This window comes from Stigmatopora argus, chromosome 11 (genome assembly GCF_051989625.1).
Source record: "Stigmatopora argus isolate UIUO_Sarg chromosome 11, RoL_Sarg_1.0, whole genome shotgun sequence".
Lineage (NCBI taxonomy): Eukaryota > Metazoa > Chordata > Actinopteri > Syngnathiformes > Syngnathidae > Stigmatopora > Stigmatopora argus.
In genome coordinates, this window is record NC_135397.1 from 17,661,985 (window position 1) to 17,682,504 (window position 20,520).

Consider the following 20,520-nt stretch of genomic DNA (forward strand, 5'->3'; position numbering starts at 1 on the left):
ACAACCCTTACAAACATAAAATACACAAGCACAATTATCATGAAGTGTATTTATCAAATACGACAGTTAGAAGCATATGAAAAGAATAATGTATTAATATATTTTACTGTGATCCTTTACTTTGCGTCTTCAGTACATCGTTTTTTTTTTTTGAAGTATTAAAAAAAAGTTTATAAAAATGTCAAAATTCATGCTGAAACTCGCAACCTGAAGACAGCTGAAAAATGGCGGAAGTCTGGGCACTGCTTCTTCTTCGGCGTGGAAATGGTTGGCTCTAAGTGCCGGAGAAGCAGCAATATACCATAGAAGAATTGGTGCGCCGAAAACTATAAATAGCTGCGAAACATGCCGCCTTACCTTCTCTTGTTTCCAGCAGGTTGCGTTTCGCATCGCGTACGTTATACCTCGTGGAGAAAGAATACTTTGAGTCAATTCCGGCTTTGTTTGGATTTTACATCGCTGCTGAAAATGCCTGGTAAGCCTTCAGCGACATCTAAGCCACAGCGAGTCGAGGACGGCGAGGGCACGCCGCGCCTTCCCTTTGCTGAACGATGCCACAGCCAGCCAAGGATAGCGCGGGCACGCCGCCGCCTCATTGCAAAATGACAACATGGCTAAAAAGTGAAGCCACAACGAGCCGAGAACAGCGCAGGCACCTCGCCTCCCCGTTGCTGAGCGGAGCCTCAGCAAGCCGAGGACGTTGTGGGCACGCCGTGCCTTCCCATTTCTGAGTGAAGCCGCAGCGATTTGAAGACGGCTTGAGCACGCCGCCTCCTCATTGCAGAGTGCCGACGTGGCTTAAAAGCAGGGCTACGGTGATCCGTGTGGCCTGTCGGCCGCTGATCCGGCGGTGCGCGCCGGCAGCGAGCGAGGTCTGCCCCGCGACCCGGCCCTGGCCGGAACAGGCACTGAGTGAAGATGGAAGAGGATGCGTTCCTGGACATTCTCATTCAAAAATGAGCTGAAAGTGCTAGAATTCACCTGAATTGCCAGATGCTCTTCATGTGTGGGGATGTTCCCCTTCAACGACTTGGACTCAAACTCCCATTAACTTGTTTTTTTTTGGGTTTATATCAAGCATAAAGGAACTTTTTCACTGTGAGTACAGTATTTGAAGTATTTACATTTTTTAATATGTACATTATATTTAGATATTAATACATTAGTCTTATAACTAATATTTAATAAATACACTTCTTGTTCATTGTACTTGTCGTAGCTCTACTTATGAAATTAATTGGTTCCAGAACTTTTTTCATAACTTGAAAATTTTGTAAGTAGAGCAGTACTTTATATGTAAATTCTCTAATTCGTTCCACGGTCCTTTCACAACTACCAACTAAACCCTTTAAAATTGGTCAAAGTTTCCTAATTTTGCATGAAAGATGTGAGAAACACAAAAATTAGAGAAACTTATAAGAAAGATTTATTAGTGTCCTAAAATGAATAACAAGCATACCAAATCTATCAGTGTTGAAGCATGATATGCGCACGCGCATTTCCCTATGACCCGATGGCGTCAGAAAGCCGACCACTTGTAGTACATTTTAGATTTTTCCGTGTGCCCTGTTTGTGAGTGTGTGTGAGTGTGTATCTGTGAGAAAATGTGCTGCGTTGCATTTGGTATTGCAATAATTAATAAGGGGAGCATTTAGCCGAGGTGGACCGGGCATGCTATGCGCACACGCATTCCCCTTTGACCTGGCTCCATCAGAAAGCCGTCCACTTTGTAATAAATTTGAGACTTTTACATGTGAGTAAATATGTACCTTATGTGTGTAAATATGTGCCGCGTTGCATTTCTACGTTTTTGAAATCGCTTAATAAGGGGAATTGCAATCATTAATAAAGGGACCATTTAGCCGAGGTGGACAGGACATATGCGCACGCACGCGCATTCCCCTTTGACCGCCTCAGGAAGCCGTCCACTTGGTAGTACATTTTATACATTTATAGTGAGGATAAAGCCGTTCAGAAAATGAATGAATGAATGAACGTGTGCCCTTTGTGCCCTGGGCGATATGACAAAAATTGTTATCACGATTAAAAAAAAACATCGGTTGATTTCGATAATTATCACAATAACTCCAATTTTTTTTTTTTCAAATTTGACTCTTCAAACTTATGTGAATAAGTAAATAAATTATTTTCCTCCTTATTCAAATATGAAAGTAACTACCATATTTTCACGACTATATGGCGCATCGTATTTTTAGCCGCATGTCAGTAACGAGTGCTATTTCTGTATTTTAAACACACAAAGGATGCACCGTTTTTTTAGACGCATATATATTATATATGAATATCGAACCGTAATAGCGCTGGCTACCGCAAGCAGCCCCAGACTCTATTTCCGGTTTCCGGTGCGCAGTGACTGCTGGGATATATAGTTCTTGACGCTACACCCACACACTAAAAACGCGTTTTTAAAAAGGCAACGGAAGCAAAACTGAGTTGGGTTGTACTTTATTTAGCCATTTTACAACTTACGTCATCATCACCCACAAATCCATCAAAGTCCTCATTTTCTGTGTCTGAATTGAACAATTGTCCAAATTAGTCATCGAAAACGCTGAGTTTATACGTTCGTCCAGGTGGCCACAATCCATTCGCAAATAGTAGCTAGCTAGTAGGTAGCGTAACTATTCCGGGGCTGTGTTCCATACTTTGCAAGGGTGTGTTGATGCCGATCGCCAGGCCACAATCCATTCGCAAATAGTGCCTAGCTAGTAGCTAGCGTAACTAGCCCGGGGCTGTCTTCCATGCTACGCAAGGCTGTGTTGATTCCAATTGCCAGGCCACAATCCATTCGCAAATACAGACGCTCCCCTACTTAAGAACATTCAACTTACGAACAACGGTACATACGAACTGCAAATTTTGTCTGCAAATTGCGTTTGAGTCGAAAAATGTTCGTAAGTCCAATTTTGTATTTTTTTCCGAGTAGTGCTTCTTTCCGCCGCTAATACGCCTGGCGCTGTGAGGGCTCAGCTCACCCAGCATCTACCTTCTTCGTTGCAATGCGGAAGTGCGTGAACGTATCTCCAGTGGGCAAAGAACCTTTTTCATTTGCATCATTAAATATCTCGTGCATCCATTATTGAATATGGTTGGTAAAAAGCGAAATGCTTCTATTGAGGGAGTTGCAAGGAAGAGGCAAACCATTTCATTTGAAACGAGTGGCAATAATAACGAAGCTTGATGCGCGTGAGAGTGGTGATTGTTTCACGGGCATACAACTTCAATCGTTCGACCGTCAGTACCATTTATAAACAGAAAGATCGAGCAGCAGGACCCAAATATTGAACGTTGCACAAAGTTTGCAAATCAATTGAATGATGCCATACAGTGCTACCGCATCATTTATGATGGGAAAAAAAGAAGAAAACTGTGCAATCGTCGTTAGATCGCTTCTTTCGGCCAGTTTCTAATACATAAATCTCTCTCTATACAGTACTGTACATATTCTCTCCGTTTTATTAAATGTTTTTTTCAGTACAAACCAATGCGTGTTACTTATACAAGCCTTAAACATACAAATGCACTTATATAAACCTTCAATATACTTATATAGGCCTTAAACATAAATTATAATACAAAATATAGCACTGAATCAACTTACAAACAAATTCAACTTATGAACAATCGCTCGGAACCTAACTCGTTCGTAAGTAGGGGAGCGTCTGTAGTAGCTAGCTTGTAGCTAGTGTAACTAGCCCGGCGCTGCCTGCCACCCTTCGTCAAGCTGTGCTGATGTCGATGTATACTGGCCACAATCCATTGGGTGTATTGACAAAAGAACTACATATCCCAGCAGTCACTGCGCAGTACTTTTTCTACGGGGAAAATAGTAGAGTCGGGGGCTGCTTTCTGTAGTTGTGAGAGATGGTGTACCCTATCGACTGATTTATTTTATTTTATCGTGATAACAATTTTAGTATTGGTCCATATATAAAGCGCACTGGATTATAAGGCGCCCTGTCTATTTTGGAGAAAATTTGAAACTTTTATGTGCGCCTTATAGTCGTGAAAATACGCTATATTACCTTACTTTATAAGAAAAGACAATATGAAATATGATTTTAAAAAGTATTTTTGTTGTTCTGTTGTGCAATGAAGATAAGACAACTCCCTCGTAAAAAATAAAACCTGCAGAAATTATGACAGGCATCTTTATTTTCACAAGTGCCTTCAAACCAAAAGTTGCTGTGCAATATGAAATAAATAAATAAGTCAACTGAAGACATCACCATTGGCAAGCAGACTATTTCAGGCCTCACAAAAAGCAATTTCCCCAAAAAATTAAAATAAAAAAAGTTGGATGAACTTAACCCATTTCAACACAAGATAACAAGTTGATTTTTCCAACGCTTTCAGAACATTTACATAAAATGGGAAAACATGTTGATATGAAGTAAGAAAAATATTTCAGGCAGTACTCAAATGAGTTTGAATTTGATTTTTTAATAAGGGACAGCACATATTAATAAAATCAAAAGCATTTATTGTCATCATACACAGCTGAGTATAACGAAATCGGTGGTGCTACTTCACAAAGTGCGTTTTCCCAGTAAAAAGAAACAAATAGTAATATAAAAGTATAAAAAGTCACATCCCGGCTAGGTAAATTCTAAAATATTGCACAATCTAAGATATTGCACATTGTTATTGCACACCCCAAAGTTATTGCACAGAAGGGATTGTGTGTCGTGCTAATGCATGTTCAGAGTCCTGATGGCTGTGAGAAAAAAATTGTCCTTAAGTCTATTTGTCCGTGCTTTGTGAGACCTGTATCGTCTCCCAGAGGGCAGCAGCTAGAACAGGTTGTGACCAGGGTGGTATTGGTCCCTGACAATGTTCCTGGCTCTGCTGAGGTAGCGAGGGCTGGCAATGTCATCCAGTGAGGTCAGAGAGCAGCCAATGATTTTCTGGGCAGTGTTGATCACTCTCTGCATGGCCTTTCTGTCTGCTGCCGTGGTTCCAGCGTACCACACTGTAATGCAGTATGCCAGGATGCGCTCCATAGTGCCTCGATAGAAGGTTACCAGAAGTAGTGTCCAAATTCCTCCTCCTGAGTACCCTCAGGAAATCGTTTCTGGGCCTTCTTCACCAGTGCCGTGGTGTTGGTAGACCAGGAGAGCTTGTCCGTGACGTGAACCCCCAGGAATTTGAAGGACTGGACCCTGTCTACGCATACTCCATTTATGAGGAGTGGGGCCAAATCTGTGCTGCGTTTGCGAAAGTCCAGGATTATTTCTTTAGTTTTCGTGGTGTTCAGTGTGAGATTGTTCACCAAACACCACAAAGACAGTTTGTTGACCTCATCCCTATAAGCAGACTCATCCCCCTGAGATGAGTCCGACCACAGTGGTGTCATCGGCAAATTTGATGTTGGAGTTAGACTGGTGGGTACAGTCGTATGTGTACAGGGAGTACAGAAGAGGACTCAGTACACAGCCTTGAGGGGAGCCAGTGCTCAGTGTAATGGAGGAAGAGAGGTGGGGACCAAGTCTAACAGTTTGTGGACGGTTGGTTAAGAAGTTCTTAATCCAGTAGCAGATGGAAGAGGATAGTCCAAGGTGGGAGAGTTTGTCAGCCAGAATGTCCGGTATTATAGTGTTGAAGGCTGAGCTATAGTCAATGAAAAGCATCCTCACATAGTTCCCATGGTGCTCCAGGTGGCTCAGTGCTGTGTGTAGAGCAACGGCGATGGCGTCCTCAGTGGACCTATTTGCTCTATAGGCAAACTGGTGAGGGTCAACTGAGGGATTGTATCCCTGATATGGCGGGCGACCAACTTTTCAAAGCACTTCATGATCACAGGCGTGAAGTGCAACTGGCCTATAATCATTCAGGCTGCCAATGGTTGGCTTTTTAGGGACAGGGATAATGGTGGCAAATTTCAGGCAGGATGGGATGATGTATTGTTGCAGGGAACAATTGAAGAGTCAGTCAGCTGGTCAGCACAGGTTTTGAGCACCTTCCCAGGTACTCCGTCAGGGCCAGCAGCCTTCCTGGTGTTCACAGTCCGCATTACCTGTCTCACTTCATGTTCCTGAAGTTCCAGTGTACTGCTGCAGGGTGGTGGTGAATGTGTTGAGACTGGGTCTGATTTGTCAGTCTCAAAGCGGGTAAAGAAACAGTTCAGTTCCTCTGCTAGTGAGGCATCTGGGTTACCAGACACATTATTGTAATGGTAATTGGTAATACGTCTTATTCCCTGCCACATCTTCTTTGGGTTATTTCCTGTGAAGTGCTCCTCAATTTTCGATGAGTGCCTGTGTCTCACTGGTCATCCACGGTTTTTGGTTAGGAAAAACCTGCATCCGTTTATTAACAGTGACCTTGTCCGTGAAGTTTTTGATGTAGGAAAGTACAGTGTCTGTGTAGTCCTGGAGGTTGTGGTGTTCAAAAAGTTCCAAAATGGTGCAGGAAAAACAGTCCTGCAGCTGAGAAAGGGCGTCCTCGGGCCATGATTTCATTATCTTTATTTGTGGCCTTGTTAGCCTCCGGAGTGGGGTGTATGAGGGGGTGAGGGACAGGCAGAGATGCTCTGATCAAGCAAGGTGAGGGAGGGGTGTGGCTCTATAAGCATGTCTGATGTGAGAATAAACATGGTCTAGAGCAGGGGTGGCCAACTCCAGTCCTCGAGAGCCACAATCCGGTCTGTTTTCCATATCTCCCTCCACCAACACACCTGAATCAAATAATCAACTCATCAGCAAGCTGTCCAGAAGCTTGATACCAATCCCGATGATTTGATTCAGGTGTGTTGGTGGAGGGAGATATGGAAAACAGAGTTTTATCTCCTCTGGTGTGACACTTCACGTACTGGATAAACTTAGGCAGAACAGTCTTTAAACATGCTTTGTTGAAATCACCGGCGCCAATAACGACTCCATCGTTGTGGTCAAGCTGCTGTTTGTTGGGGGATGTAAACAGCCATTGCAATGACAATCATTAGCTTCCTAGGTAGATAGAAGGGCCTGCACCAAACTGCCAAGAGCTCTAAATCAGGGGAACAGTGAGTGTTGTTAATGATCCTACTGTTGCAGCACCAGCCATGGTGTATGTACACGCAAAACCCTCCGGGGGACACCGTCGAACACCTCCAAGTCCACAAAGCACAAGTAGACTGGTTTGGCGAAGTGTAGAGCTGATCCACTGTTCCATGGCCAGGAGGAAAACCACACTGCTCCTCCTGAATCCAAGATTCGACCTCCCGGCGGACCCTCCTCTCCAGTACCCAGAATAGACCTTCCCGGGGAGGCTGAGGAGTGTGATTCCCTGGTAATTGGAACACACCCTCCGGTCCCCCCTTTTTAAAATCCAATCCAGAGGCACTGTCCTCGATGTCCACGCCATGTTGCAGAGGCGTGTCAACCAAGACGGCCCCACCACATCCAGAGCCTTTAGAAACTCCGGGCGGATCTCATCCGCTCCCGAGGGCCTTGCCACCGGGAGCTTTTTGACCACATCATTGACCTTGACCCCAGAGATAAGAGAATCCGCCCCACAGTCCTCTGCTTCCTTATGGGACGGCTTGTCTGTGGAGTTGAGGAGATCTTCAAAGTATTCGGCCCACCGATTCACAACATCCCGAGGTAAGCACCGCCCCATCCCACTACACACTTTGTCGATGGCGCACTGCTTCCCCCTCCTGAGACGTCGGATAGTGGACCAGAATTTCCTCGAAGCCACCCAGACGTCGTTCTCAATGGCCTTACCGAACTCCTACCATGCCCGGGTTTTTTCCTCATAGACAACCCAAGTTACAAAACCACTAAACGAATTAATTTTGTAACAACAGTTACCACTGTTATTGGAGTGGAAAATGCACAACACGCTCTGGTTGCAGACAGGAAGCAAGACCTACTCTATTGAAAAACTTTTAAAGCTTGAGCAGAGTACAGTTAAGGACATCCGCCATCCTTCGCAATCGCGTCCGATGTCTGAGCACAAGTCAGTGAAAACGTGAAGGACATCTGCCCTCCTTTGTCATCGTTTCGGCAATGTCTGATATCTTCAAGTCCAGCTTAACCCTATCTCATGAACACATGTTGCTATTTGCCACAGTAGGTTATCTAGACTAACAGGCGCCTCAATATCCCACAATATTGTATTTTTATTATTGTTGTATTATTACATTTTATTAAAATTTACACAAGAATGATATATCAAAATATGTTTCCTATTTTTGTCAGAGAGGAAAGTTCGATGCAGAGTTGAGCTGAGTATATGGAACAACTCGTGGTAAATACAATGACAATGTACAGTCGTACCTCGTGATACGCCCGCTTGTCATACAACATTCTCGTGTTACGACGGAAATTTTGATCGAATAATTCGCCCAAGATACGATCAAAATTTCGTGATGCGACCAAGCCAGGTGGCCATGGCACTGTCTTTTTTGCATCTCTTTCGTGTATAAAATATATCTACGAGCACTGGGTGGACTTTGCATTTACACAACCGCTTTTTCCCCCCACGTTGGTATACATTTACATACCAGGTAAATAATACTATGGATCGGCAGAGTTTTGCAAAGACAAGGCGACCGTTGACAATGGACATGAAACGCGAAATAATTGAAAAATATGAGAGTGGGGTACGTGTTACCGAGCTCGTTCGGCAATACGAGAGGAATCCGTCAACTATATCCACCATCCTTAAGCAGAAGGACGCAACTAAGGAGAACAGGTCTTCCAAGGGACTAACTATAATTTCCCACCGGCGCAGTGACATTCACGACGAGATGGAGAACCTTCTTTTATTGTTGATAAAAGAAAAACAATTAGCAGGAGATAGCATGACCGAGTCAACCATATGTGAAAAAGCCAGCGGAATTTACATGGATTTGATAACAACGAAAGGAGAGCCTTCAACAACTTCAGAACCCTTTAAAGCGAGTCATGGCTGGTTCGAAAAATTTAAAAAAAGATCTGGAGTACACTCGGTAATCCGACACGGGGAAGTGGCGAATTCTAATTCGAAAGCCGCGGTGGAATTTATCAATACATTTGCCTTGATTATCACCCAGGAAAGTTACATCCCCCAGCAAGTTTTCAGCTGCGATGAAACTGGTCTTTTTTGGAAAAAGATGCCCAGGCGGACATTCATCGTGGCAGAGGAGAAGGCATTACCGGGACACAAACCTATGAAGGACTGCTTAACACTAGCGTTGTGTGCTAATGCGAGCGGTGACTGTAAAATTAAGCCGCTACTGGTGTACAATGCGGAGAACCCGCATGCCTTCAAGACACACAACATCAAGAAAGAAAACCTACAAGTGATGTGGCGCGCTAATTCTAAAGTTTGGATTACGCGTCATTTTCGAAACATTTTGAAGGGGAGGCAAAAACAAACAACTCTTTATGCGTTAGTTTTGAAGACTTCGGCGGAGCGACCGGGTGGTGTCAACCCGTAGAACTATTTAAGGTAAAAAAGATTAAAACAAAATTAGAATTCAGTTTTGTGTGAAGTTACATTAAACGTTGAGTGTCTGTATATAGTTATCCAAGTTAATTTCGTCACCGGATTATTCGCCTAAAGACGTTTCGCCGACGGACGTTTGACAGACGGACAGGTCGCCGAATGGACGTTCCGCCGAACGTTCATTCGGCCGAACGGCGGTTCGCTGAACGGAGGTTTCGCCGAAACGGGATTCGCGCGCTCGCCCCGCCCCCGTATCGTGTGTGTACATGATTTTTAATCCGGCCCGCCGCCGGCGTTGTCCAAATTATAGTAAAAATCAATGATTCATTTCCCTTTGCCGCTCATCACTCTCAATTTATTAATCTACCGTCAATGGCAGCCCAGGGAATAAGCACTCTTGGGCGGGCATGTCAGCCCGGGAATAAGCACTCTTGGGCGGGCATGTCAGCCCGGGAATAAGCACTTGGGCCGGCAGATGTAGCAGAACCAAGCCGTGAAATGACAGCAATTGGGTCAAATCCATCCTAAAAAGCATTTAATGATTAAATACAAATACTGGAGCTCTTTGGACATTAGAACCGAGCCCAGGGAAGTGAATTCCTCGGTAAAATGTCGCGATGGAGGCGAAAAAAACGTCTATATACGTCTGGAGCTTGAGACTTCAGCGGGGCTTCAGCAACCCATATCCGCCCATGTGTCACTATCCTCGGATAGGCCATGGGGAAAACACCGTTGATGTGTGTGGTGCTCACACTTAGAAAAAAATTATGGTGCTCAGGATTCCAGCAGGGCATCTGTCACCCCTGTCCGCCCACACTGTGCTCGGTGAAAAACCCCTCCGATGTGTGTGGGGCTCAAATTTGAAAAATTTCTGGAGCTCCAGAAATTCAGCGGGGCGTCGTCCAACCCAGTCCGCTCACGGTGCACTATTCTCGGATAGGCTTGGGGGGAACCCCCGCCGATTTTTAAAGTCCTCAAACTCGGGAAATATATGGAGCTTGATAATGAAACTCAGCATGTGTCATTAAAATCCGGCCACGAAGCACTGTACCCAGGGAGAAGCCCCTCCGATGACCGTAGGGATATGATTTACCTACTCGTGCAATTTCCGGTGGTCTGCAGAAACCCTTCGGCAAGTATATAGGGAGAGGAAAATTTTGAATGCAAATCGCGACATTTTACCGAGGAATTCACTTCCCTGGGCTCGGTTCCAATGTCCAAAGAGTTCCAGTATTTGTATTTAATCATTAAATGCTGTTTTAGGATGGATTTGACCCAATTGCTGTCACTTCACGGCTCGGTTCTGCTACATCTGCCCGCCCAAGAGTGCTTATTCCCGGGCTGACATGCCCGCCCAAGAGTGCTTATTCCCCGGGCTGCCATTGACGGTAGACTAATAAATTGAGAGTGATGACCGGCAAAGGGAAATGTATCATTGATTTTTACTATAATTTGGACAACGCCGGCGGCGGGCTGGATTAAAAATCCTAACGGGCCGTATATGGCCTGCGGGCCGAGGTTGAAAAACTTGTACACACACGATCCGGGGGCGGGGCGAGCGCGCGAATCCCGTTTCGGCAAAACCTCTGTTTGGCGGAACGTCCATTCGGCCTGTCATCCTGTCCGTCTGTCAAACGTCCGTCGGCGAAACGTCTTTAGGCGAATCATCCGGTCACGAAATTAACTTGGATAACTATATACAGACACTCAACGTTTAATGGAACTTCACACAAAACAGAATTCTAATTTTGTTTTAATCTTTTTTTCCTAATCATCCGAGTACCGTTAATTTAGATTTGTTTGTTCGTTTACGAGTGCCGTGGATAAAAACCCCTGAACTCCCCCCCCCCCCCGCCTCCGTGTACGTATGCCGCTATGTCCCCCCTCCGTAAAATGCGTAATTTTACTTCTATTAAACACATTTTATTATTATTAAACCACTCGTTATTTATTACTTTGTCAATATATGGCAAATATGAAGAAATAAAACATTTTTTACAATCCAACATCCTGTTTTTGGTGTTTTTTCAGAGGGTTTGAACGAATTAATTTGTTTTCAATTCATTTCAATGGGAAACGTCCGCTCGAGTTACGAAAAGCTCGTCATACGATCTCAGTCTCGGAACAGATTACGATCGTATGTTGAGGTACCACTGTATTTGCTCAGGGGTCGGAGCAGTTGCACACTGTGGATTTTGGGGATTAGTGTGTCTTGTCCTTTGTGATCAACTATTTGTGTTTGCTCCCTGTGTCTCAACTTCCTGTTATTCATTGTCTCATTAGCCGATGTCTTAAATTCCCCATGTTTTTGTTCATGTCACATGCATTCCTGTGCCACTGTCTATCTACCTTATAAGTAAGTTATTTTTGATACCCAATCTTTTGTTTACCTACCTGGTTTTATTTGTACTGTTTTCTCGTCTTTTTCAATATTAAAATATTTTGACTAACCCCGACCTTGCCTGGTCTCCCTGTTTTCCAGCACTTCGGTCCAAACCTTGTTCTTCAACCACTCGTCCCCCTTGACACCTGTGACAGAATCGAATTTAAATATTGTAATTTCTGCTCCTTTTCCCTCTGAAGGATGGTCTTTGCCTGCAAGAAGCCTTAAACATAACTGCTTACACAACAATGGTGACATTAAATGGTTATTTTTGCTGGTTATGTTGCAGGAAAATCCAAACTAATATTGTGAACCTGCAATAGCTGAACATCCTTAGAATCTTTGCCACCTCCCATTTTCTCCCATTTATACTCCATTCTGCTTGGCTTAATTAGTATATTGGACAGGTGCCCTTCAGGAAAAAGTGGTCAAATTATGGGCTAGTAATGTCATTTATTCTCTTCCTATTTGGCAGGTAAAGAAAATAGCTGCAGAGTATTATGATGACCTTCCTCAGTACACATCGTGGGTAAAGGTCCTGTATGACTTCATCATGGATGACACATTGAGCCCATACTCAAGAGTCAAGAGGAAGCTGAAAGGAGATGTCAAACTGGATTAATTAAAAAAACTGTATTAACGTTATATGTATTAGATTTTTTTTTTAAATAACAAATTGTTTTGTTTTATAACTTGAGCATGACTATTAGGAAATTAAGTCATTCAATTCCACCAGAAGTGCCAGCCATTTTAAAGGATTTTCACTACTCTATTTTTTGGATTTAAAATGTATTTTTCCTCTAAATTGACATTTCTTATCAAGTGTACCTTATGAATGAATTCTGGTTGTGCTTAAGGACATGAGTCATTCTGAAAATTGTTCAAGAAACAATTATTAATAAAAAAATAATTAATCAAACACATTAATGAAATTAATCAGTAAAACAATAATATAATCCTATGTTGATAATCTGGTGCTTTATAGTCTGAAAAATGTAGTAATCATTCAACAGGCTCAGAATTTTACTGTATTTTTGGAATATACACACTCAATTTACTGAATACTGATATAGACTTCCTTCTATCAAAGGGAGCAGGTGGGATTTATATGTATTGGACCTTAATTCACCGTGACCGGACATTTCGTCGACGGACAATTCGTCGCGGGCTAGGGGACAGTGGTTAAGTTTAGTGGTTAGAATTAGGGTTAGGGGATAGTGGTTAAGGTTAGTGGTTAGGATTAGGGTTAGGGGATAGTGGTTAAGCTTAGTAGTTAGGACTAGGGTTAGGGGATAGTGATTAAGGTTAGTGGTTAGGGTTAACCTAACCTCAACCTCGCGAACGATTGTTTTGTTGCATAAAAAATTGTTGAAAGTGATCAACCAGGGCCGACGATATGTGTTCGACGACATGTCCGTCGACGAATTGTCCGTCGACGAAATGTCCGGTCGACGAACTGTCTGGCGACGAAGTTTCCGTTGACGAAATGTCGGGCACATAATTCACAGATCAATCGATTCCACAAAGGGCTAAGTGGTTGCAGATTTTGCTATCAACCAGTGAAAACGACTCGATTTCACCAATCTGTTCTCTTACAATTGTAATCAGTTGATTGCAGTCATTGATTGATAGATTTATTTGATAAGGGACAGCACATATTAATGAACATATTTATATTCATGTTAATGAACATATATATGTAAATATGTAAGATTGTAGCACCGGCTAATTTCCAGCTTTAGTCCCTTGTGTAGGCACAAGGTAAACAATAACACACAACTACACACACACACACACAGGTAGCACAATTTTAGACAGCGTCGTAATCGCAATTTTGTTCGTCTAACAGCCAGGCTTTAAGATAATTGTCGAAGAGGTTCAGAGACGGGACTTCACGTATGTTAATTGGTGTTGAGTTCCAGTTATGTGCGGCGCGGACAGAGAGCTTTGGCTGAAAGCACTCACTCAGGTGCTGTTTGTTACATCAGAAACCTCATTGGTCAAACTGTTCGAGCTGTTTCAGTTGGTAGGAAAAGATGCACCAACTTGGCCCTTTGTGGACTGTGTTTCACACCTATTTGATCAATTGGACTAATAGGGGGTGGGATTATTCCAAGTTATTGCCTATTAACCTGTTACATTGATGCACATTTTTCTTACCAAAACAAAACACCAAATAAAATACGAAATTATTCAAAATAAACTCATGTTTTAAACTTACATTTACAAGCTGTTGTAAGGGTCTATTATTGCTCTAAAAGTGCCTTCATCATATAACTCCAACTGCTTTCGATTTTTGCACACTGATTATGAAGTGTTAAATTCCAATTTGTCACCAATTTCATGGTTAGCACGTATCCTACCACCTCAATTTGTTTTGGATGCATTAGAAAAGGTCTAGACAAACAACTTAGGGAATTCCCCATTCTAAAATAGAACTGAAATTTTGATGCCTACTTTCTGAGTAGTGTTCCAACAACTTTGCTTTTCGTGTTGTGTATTTTTTTCCCACGAGAATGTTTATTAATGTATTTTGTGACACAGTGGCGGTCCGTGCATTTCTTAGTGACGCCTTGAGCAAAAACTATTTTATGGCTATAAAACCTCTACTGCAGCTACAGCTGTGACACATAAAAAATAATAAATAAATCAATGCACAAAAATGGGGTAAAATCCACTTCCTAGCAGCATTTAATGATTAAATACAAATACTGGAGCTTTTCAGACATTACAACCGGGCGCCAGGGGGGTGATTTTCCCGGGAAAAGACCGATGAACGTCAATGGCGTACCGGCAAACATTGCCCGAAAATGGGGTAAAATCCAACCGAAAACAGCGCTTATTGATTACATACAAATACTGGAGCTTTTTAGACATCAGAACCAGGCCCGGAGTATCATTTCCCCGGGAAAGACAGCGAGGAACGTTGATACTTGGTTGTGTCAGCAAAACAATGGCCAATTCGGAGAATACACTTAGCTCAATGTGCATGGGAACTTCAACTACCTGTACATTACCAATGACGACAGATGCTGGGTGTTAAATCTTCACTTTTGTTGGATAGAAGTTTAAAACACTTCAAATACACTGACCCCTTATCTGTGACTTGCGACTTCTTTCTAGAAACTCAGCGGTCCGACAATAATAGTAGAAATTCTATTTCTACCTTAAATTTGGCACAGGAATATATCCGCAAAAAGAAAGAAAAAGCACATTTAGTGGTTATTTAAGAAAACAGGCTGTCTTTTATAGCCCTGACACCAACTTTTCTGAGATGGGTTTTTGTAACGGTTACAAGTGTGGTAATCTGACTAGTTTGACAATTTTTTTAGCAACTGTTTCGTCATTAGACACCCAAATTCACACACAAACAAAAAGGAAAACACAGTTTTCGGGAATTTTACTTGCAAGGGGAACGACCGCCGAGACAGCTTACCAGCTTTGTTCTGACCTTACATGTCTTTTCTGTTGCTTTATTACATTCGGTGGCCCTCATTACATGGATTTCTCAACCCTAAAGGGAAAGGTGGAGATGTCTGAGTGTGTTTATCTATGAGCGTGTATGCGAGTTCAGCGTAGTACATGTGTACCAAAACACAGCCACAATAGTAAAAACAGGAGGACCAAAGCGTGAGGAAGGCTTGTGGAGATTCCGTGGTGTAGGGCAGATGCTGCAGGTGCAGTGCTCAGGGCAGGTTCCCAGTACTCCAAGGCGTCATGGCTCCTCTTTGTTTAGACTAAACAACGAGTAAAACCAATACAGTAATCCCTCAACTATCGCGGTTAATGTGGACCAGACATGGCCGCAATAATCGAAAAACCACGAAGTAGGATCAACCCTATTTTAAAAAAAAATCACTGCTAACAAGAGTGGCTTCTTTTTACAAGTTTCAGCGTAGATTTTCAGGTTTTTATGAAATGAAATAAATAAATAAAAATCCCAAGAAAAAAAATCTGCAATGTAGCGAAAGTTGAACCGCGAAATGGTGAGGGATTACTGTACTTCATTGCAAGCAAGTATAAAATAATAATAATGTGCTCATAACTAAAGGTCATCAAAGCATTCTTTAATAGCAAGGCCAAGCTTATACAGTCGTACCTTTCATTCATTCTTTATCTGAACCGCTTTATGCTCACTAGGGTCGCAGGGGGTGCTAGAGCCTATCCCAGCTGACATCGGGCCAGTATCGGTGGCCAGCTGGTCGCAGGGCACAAGCAGACGGACAACCATTCGCACTCACACTCATACCTAGGGGCAATTTAGAGAGTCCAATCAGCTTACCATGCACGTCTTTGGTATGTGGGAGAAAACTAAAGTACCCAGATAAAACCCATGCAGGCCTGGAGAGAATATGCAAACTCCACACAGGTTGACCGAACTGGATTTAAACCCAGGACCCCAGAGCTGTGAGGCTGACGTGCTAACCACTCAAGCTGTCGGGCCGCCCACCGTCGTACCTCTACTTACGAAATTAACTGGTTCCAGAACTTTTTTTGTAAGTTGAATTTTTTGTAAGTAGAGCTGTGGTAGAGGAGAGAGATATGGAAAACAGACCAGATAGCGTCTCAAGGACCGGAGTTGGCCACCCCTGAACTAAACCCTTTAAAATTGATCAGTGTCCCAATTTTGTGAGATGTGAAGACACACAAAAATCATAAAATGATCATGAAATTATTTAATAAGCCATTAAAATTAATAATAAACATGTAAAATTTGTGTCAGGAAGCTAACGTCAGGCAACAGAGACAGAGCACACGAACACATCTAATAAACATAAATTTAAGAATTTGAAACATTACATTGAACTTTTAATCTTTTTCATTAACGTTTTATGATTTCTTTGACATTTAATTTTTCACCCATTTTATTTATCGCCACTGCTTATTACCTGTTTGGGTTTAACTTCCCCTTCAGCTGTGCTTATTGACAGATTTTTGTTGTCAAAGTGGACAATCGCGCAACTCGTAAACAATTTCAGGATGTTTTTTCAACAAAGACGGAACTTTTGTAAAATTTCTCCCCCATTTTTTTCCGATTTGTGCTGGTGGAATGTGCGCTACTTACTTCCCAGCCACCTTCTAATTGAATTCCTCATGTAATGCCAAGCATTGTATATCGTTTTGCTGCCCCGCGACCTACTATTCAATGCTCTCTTCACTGACCATTAGCCTATTGCCTGCCACCGCGACACAATTTCACCATCGCAGGCTTCTGTTCAGTTTGAGGCTTGACTGCGGGTCCGTCGACGGCACTCGGCTACAACTTGCTCCAAGCATAAGTTCAAGCACACAACGACAAATGGTGGTCAAAAGGACAGTAGTGTAGTAAAATTGTAAAGCAAGAAGCAATCCATCCACGACAATTTCAAAATAAAATAAAAGTTACAGCAAATGTATTGGCGTTTTTGTAACTTGGATCTTTTCTTAGGGCACTCATTTGCATCACAAAATGATTTGTAACCTGCATTTTTTGTATCTAGAGGGATTCGTAAGTAGATGTATGTATGACTGTACTTCGTTGCAGGCATGTATAATAAAATGAAAATAAAAAAATTAATAAACAGGTTTTTTATTATACAGTGGTACCTTGAGATACGAGCTTAATTTGTTCCGGGACTGAGCTCGTATGTCGATTTACTCGTAACTCAAATGAACGTTTCCCATAGAAATGAACTAAAAACAAATTAATTCGTTCCAACCCTCTGAAAAAACATCCAAAACAGGATATTGGATTGGAAAAACATTTTTATTTGTTCTAATTCGCCATCTATTAACAAATAACTAGTGGTTTAATAGTACTAAAATGTGTTTAATAGTACTAAAATTAGACGGTTTTCGCAGAGGGGAGAGAGAGACGGACAGAGAGGGGGGACTTTTTGCACGGCAACGCTCTCGTGACAAACAAATTTAAATGAACTTGGATTACGATGCAGACAGTCAAAAATAAATTTAATCTAACCTTACAATAAACTTAATTCTAATTTTGTTTTAATTTTTTATACCTTTCCTCTCCCGGGTTGGCTCTATTTGCCCCGCCTCCACCCTGACTTTCAGATGCAACCTATCGAGGGTTGTTTGCTTTTGTATTCCCGTCAAATTCCGAAAATGATGCACACAAATGTCCTCACAATAGGATAACGCACGATCACTTGCCAACGAGAAGTAGAATATACGCCATTCTCACTGACTAACGGGGAAAATAAACACTGAAAAAATACAACGCTCCGCCCAGTAGTCGTAGAGACATTACACGAGGGAGTTGCGGCCAGAAAGACAGTGCCCATGATGTTCTTATGAGCAGCCTCTCACATCGCTGTATGCTCGTAAATCAAAATTTGTCTCGTAACTCAAGATAAATATTTGCCCGAAATTTTACTCGTATCTCAAATTGCTCATATGTCGGGGCACTCGTATGTCGAGATACCACTGTATGTCTATACATATTACTATTTCTGAGAATGTGTGTGCATGCACGCTAGTGTGTTTGTCCGTTAACATCGGACAAAATGGAAACACCGTACATCCGATTTGAATGCAGTTTTGAACAAATAATTGCAAATGTACGGCTCTACGATGTTACCGTGCTCGATTTTTGAATTTGGGCCCCAGTTTTTCCCGAAAATTGATTTTTCCACTTCCAACAAGGAATGTTATTGCTTTATGGCCCGGGGGCGATTGTGCAAACATGGCTTCGTATGCGGCCAACCTCACTACAGAGACCCAGAGAGGACATAAGTAAAGGCACCATGAGAAACTGCCGCCACGGCTGCTTTGAAAGTGGAGAGGCTTTGTCTCTTTGCCACCCTTAATGCACCCGACAGGTCTCAGTCTTTGTAAAAAGACAACACGGAATGTGTGATGAAAAGGAGGATCAGTCGTACTTAGTCGATGGTCATTTGAAAGCATTTGTACTTTTTCCTTCCCCAATATAACCCCCTTCCTTTGCCTTACTTGCCAACTTCACAACTTAATGGGTAAATGTTTGGTCATTGAACTTGGTGTACAAAGTAGATATTCCTAAAGGCTACTTCACCATCTGGAAAACCGATTGAATTTGAGTGATTGATTAGGTTAGGTTAGAACTTTATTTCCTCCCGTATTCGGGAAATTTCTTGGTTGGAGTATCAAGACAGACACAAGAAACAATACATTGTAGACGTTGGTAAGAAACTGAAGCCACACACAGGAAGTCCACAAGGTGGGGACCTTCTGCAGACTGAGACTGACGTTACCACACAGTCCCTCAGCAGTCTGGAGGTTTTAAAGATCATCTTCTTTGCCTACATCCTCCTAATCAGCAGCAGCGGAGAGGCCGGTGGGGGGCAAGCACCGGTAGCTCCTCGATCTGACCGGGGAGAGATCTCACGCTCCGATAACAATGGTGGAATGCTCGGTCTGGAGTCCTGCCTCTTCTCCCGGCACTATCGTCCACGGCTTACAGCTGAGGAGGCACGGCTGAACGGCTCCAAAGACGTCTAGGACTAGCACAAAGAAACCAAGCCACGCGACGGGTGGTGCCGAGTCGCAAAGGCCGCAGAACAACAAAGCAAAAAGCATAAAGTACAAAAGCAAAGTATATTAAAGAAATACCATATAATAATAATATAATAAGAAATACCAAAATGCAATCAAAAAAGACAGTAAAGCAGCAAAATTATTAGAATTTCTCACAGTACGGAACTCTGAACACAGCATTCCAAATAACTGTTACATTGTTGAGTGCATGCGCTTTGTGGAACCATAATACGGTGAGTGTTTAGTGTAGTGTTTGCACGATCAACAGATCAGGGATCTGGTTAATTGTCAGAGAAGTCGAGCGCGTCCACGCAACACAGAAGACCCATCAGTGAATCTGCTTCGGCGTGACAGATTGTGTTTGTATGCGCGCCAGAAAAGTTGGAATTTCCCCAAGCTTCCATTTAAAGCATTTTGCAGTACAGTCTCACTGAGTTGAGCTGTTTTTTTCTACGCACATGAGATCTGCTGATGCAGTAAAAAAATGTGGCCCACTCACACGCCTCTCCAGACCAGAGAAGACTGTTTTCTTCTGAAAGAGGATTTTGAATGTGGCAGCGGCTTCTGGCAAAAGGCACGTGCCTCATGGTTTGATTCAGGCAATTGGTTCAGGTCAGCTGCATTATTTAAATCTGGCATTCCTGTGCCACCCATTCATGGGTTCCTTACACAAATAGACTACCAAAATACACGCAATAACAACCTCGCCCAAGCAGGTGGGACGACGTCCACATACAAGCAAGCCCCTCTGCTTGTATAATTTATTTGCATCACAACACCACCATAGGTCAAAACGTGGAATCAGTGAGTTGAGACATGAGACTTCCCATGCCTCAACATAGCAGCAAAGTTTCAACCCTTACACATGAGACGTTGTTCAGGGTATTATTCAGTGTTCTTCACTGTTCACAACTTCATGCATCACAACATGCAACTTCACTTGAATCTACCCATTTTGGAGCGAATATTTATCACCTAGAGCAGAGGTGGTCAAACTACAGCCCGCGCTTAATCAGGCGAGCACAATAATGCCTTGAATAGTGTGGCTAATGTAGACCACACGTGGCCACAAGAGGACAAAATTAACTTAATACAACTGAGAACAAAGCCTTGCTGCCTGTATAGCGGATGAGCAACCGGAAAGCCTGGATAACAAAAGCCTTCACAAACTGTTCCATCAACAAAGG

The 20,520-nt window shown here is 42.7% G+C and overlaps 1 protein-coding gene across 1 annotated transcript in view; it reads left to right on the forward strand.

Annotated features, from left to right (window-relative positions):
• degs1 (delta(4)-desaturase, sphingolipid 1) overlaps positions 1 to 14,038 on the forward strand; it is a 28,360-nt gene extending 14,322 nt beyond the window's left edge. Inside the window, exon 3 of the mRNA XM_077613734.1 lies at positions 12,294 to 14,038. Coding sequence (XP_077469860.1) covers positions 12,294 to 12,440 — 147 coding nt within the window. The 3' untranslated portion in view covers positions 12,441 to 14,038. The remainder of the gene's footprint in view (positions 1 to 12,293) is intronic.
• Positions 14,039 to 20,520: the final 6,482 nt, after the last annotated feature.